Genomic DNA, 2,742 nt, shown 5'->3' with positions numbered 1-2,742 from the left:
ATTAAAAATATATGTTATTCATATAATGTTTATAAAATTATTTTAGTGAATTAATAAAATTTAATAAATAAATATAAAATATGTTATTTTTAAATATAATATTTTTATTACGAACTATTTCTTATTTCTTATTTTAATTATTTCTATACAGATGTATTATTTAGTGAAAAGTTAATAAAATGTACAACCGCCAGTACTAATCAAGGAGGTGATACAGTTACACAACCAAGTACACAACCAGGTACACATCAAGATACACAATCAAGTACACTTCCAGGTCCAACACCAGGTGCATCTTCAGATCCAGGTACAGGTCCAACAACAGGTGCATCTTCAGGTCCAGGTACAGGTCCAACTTCACCTAAATCACCAAGTCCTCCTGCTGATGATACAAAAAATAGTGGTTCCGCAAACGATGCAGATTCTTCATCTTCAAAAATAGAAATCCCTCCATTAGTAAAGCCTGAAAATAATAAAACTATAGATTCTGCTATGTTAAAAAATTATAAAGGTGTAAAAGTTACTGGAACATGTGGTGCAGATTTTGGTTTATTTTTAGTACCTCATATTTATGTTCATGTTAAATCAAAAGATACTGAAATTGAATTATCATCAGAATTAGCACCACCAGAAATGCAAACAAAATTTGATAAGACTCAATTGAAAAATTTTTGTTTGGAAAATGATACAAAAAAATTTAATTTCATAGCGTATATTTATAAGGATATCCTGGTTTTTAAATGGAAAGTATACACAGAAGGACCATCCACGACACAAGGTAAATTAAAGAGAATAAAAACATATAATCATATAAATAATTATATATATATATATATATATTCTTAATATTTATATTTTATTTTATATTTTATTTCTTAAAGAAATTGATGAAATGAAGTATTTATTACCCAACTTAAAACAACCAATAACATCCATTCAAGTACATAGCTGGACAGGAACTAAAGAATCTTACATACTTGAAAGTAAAGATTATGACTTAGGAGAAGGAATGCCTGGTTAGTTGAGCTAAATAATAAAAATATATATGAATATATGATAAATGTATTTAATATTGCGCTACATATATTTTATATATAAAATGCTGCACTATATATATATATATATATTTATATGTATATTTTAATTTTTATTCGATGTAGAAAAATGTGATGCTATAGCTACCGACTGTTTCTTAAGTGGATTTACTGATATCGGAAAATGTTTCCAATGTAAATTGTTAATGCAAGAAAAAAATATAAATGATTCTTGTTTCAAATATGTCTCTAATAATCAAAAGGAATTAATAAAGAAGCAATTAAAAATCACAGCACAAGATGATGAAGAATCTAGCGAATATCATTTGAGCGAATCAATAAAGACACTATTGAAAAATATATACAAACACAATAATGATGATAATAAGAAAAAAGAACTATTACATTTTGAAAATGTGAATAGCGATTTAAAATCTGAATTATTAAATTATTGTAATTTATTAAAAGAAGTAAATATGAATGGTGTTTTGAAAGATCACCAATTAGGTAATGTACAAGATGTATTTAATAACTTAACAAAATTATTAGAAGAACATAAAGAAGAAAATGATAATGTACTTTATCATAAAATGAAAAATGAAGCATTGTGTTTAAAAAATGTAAATGACTGGATGAAAAATAAAACAGGATTACTATTACCACAATTATCATATGATCTAACATATAAGAACAATAATTTTACAGAAGTCACACAAAATAAAACTTACACTTCTCAAAATATTGTAGATAAATTATATTGTAATCATGAATATTGTAATAGATTAAAAGATCATAATAATTGTATATCCAAAATAAATGTAGAAGATCAAAAGAATTGTGCCTTATCATGGGCCTTTGCATCTAAATACCATTTAGAAACTATAAAATGTATGAAAGGATATGAACCTCTAAATGCATCTGTATTATATGTCGCAAATTGTCTTAAAAACAAAAATAAAGATATATGTACTGAAGGATCGAATCCTTTAGTATTCTTAGAAACAGTTGAAGAAAAGGGATTCTTGCCAACAGAATCGAATTATCCATATGATCAATTTAAAGTTGGAGACATATGTCCACAAGTACAAAACGATTGGGATAATGCATTCGAAAATACAAAAGTATTAGATTATAACAATGCACCTTTTTCTGTCGGTACTAAAGGATATACTGCATATGAAAGTGAACATTTTAAAGATAAAATGGATACATTTATTAAATTAGTAAAAGATGAAATTGTGAACAAAGGTTCAGTTATTGCTTATGTAAAAGCTGAAAATCTTTTGGGTTATGAACTAAACGGAAAGAAAGTTCAAAACTTATGTGGTGATAAAAAACCTGATCATGTAGTTAATATTGTTGGTTATGGTAATTATATAAATGATGAAGATGAGAAAAAATCTTATTGGATTGTAAGAAATAGTTGGGGTAAATATTGGGGAGACGATGGTTACTTTAAAGTTGATATGTATGGACCATCAACATGTGAAGATAATTTCATTCATAGTGTAGTTATATTCAATGTTGAAGTACCTGTAAATGAAAATTTCGATAAGAAGGAGCATGATATATATAATTACTACTTGAAAACTTCTCCAGAATTTTATCACAACCTTTACTATAAAACATTTAATTCAAACAAAGAGGAAAAACCTTTGAACAAAAATTCTTATGTTTATGGTCAAGATACGACACAAGTAGGAAATGA

At 26.2% G+C, this 2,742-nt stretch overlaps 1 protein-coding gene across 1 annotated transcript; it reads left to right on the top strand.

Moving 5' to 3' along the window:
• Window positions 1-151: 151 nt before the first annotated feature.
• PRSY57_0206700 (serine repeat antigen 4) lies at window positions 152-2,742 on the top strand (the record flags this gene model as incomplete). Its single annotated transcript, XM_020114400.1, has 3 exons — window positions 152-778; window positions 882-1,016; window positions 1,161-2,742. Coding segments are annotated over 3 exons (2,344 nt in total), but the record flags the coding sequence as incomplete, so codon positions are not given.

This window comes from Plasmodium reichenowi, chromosome 2, assembly GCF_001601855.1.
Source record: "Plasmodium reichenowi strain SY57 chromosome 2, whole genome shotgun sequence".
In the NCBI taxonomy this organism is placed as follows: Eukaryota; Apicomplexa; class Aconoidasida; order Haemosporida; family Plasmodiidae; genus Plasmodium; species Plasmodium reichenowi.
This window is presented reverse-complemented; position numbering and strand designations above follow the sequence as displayed.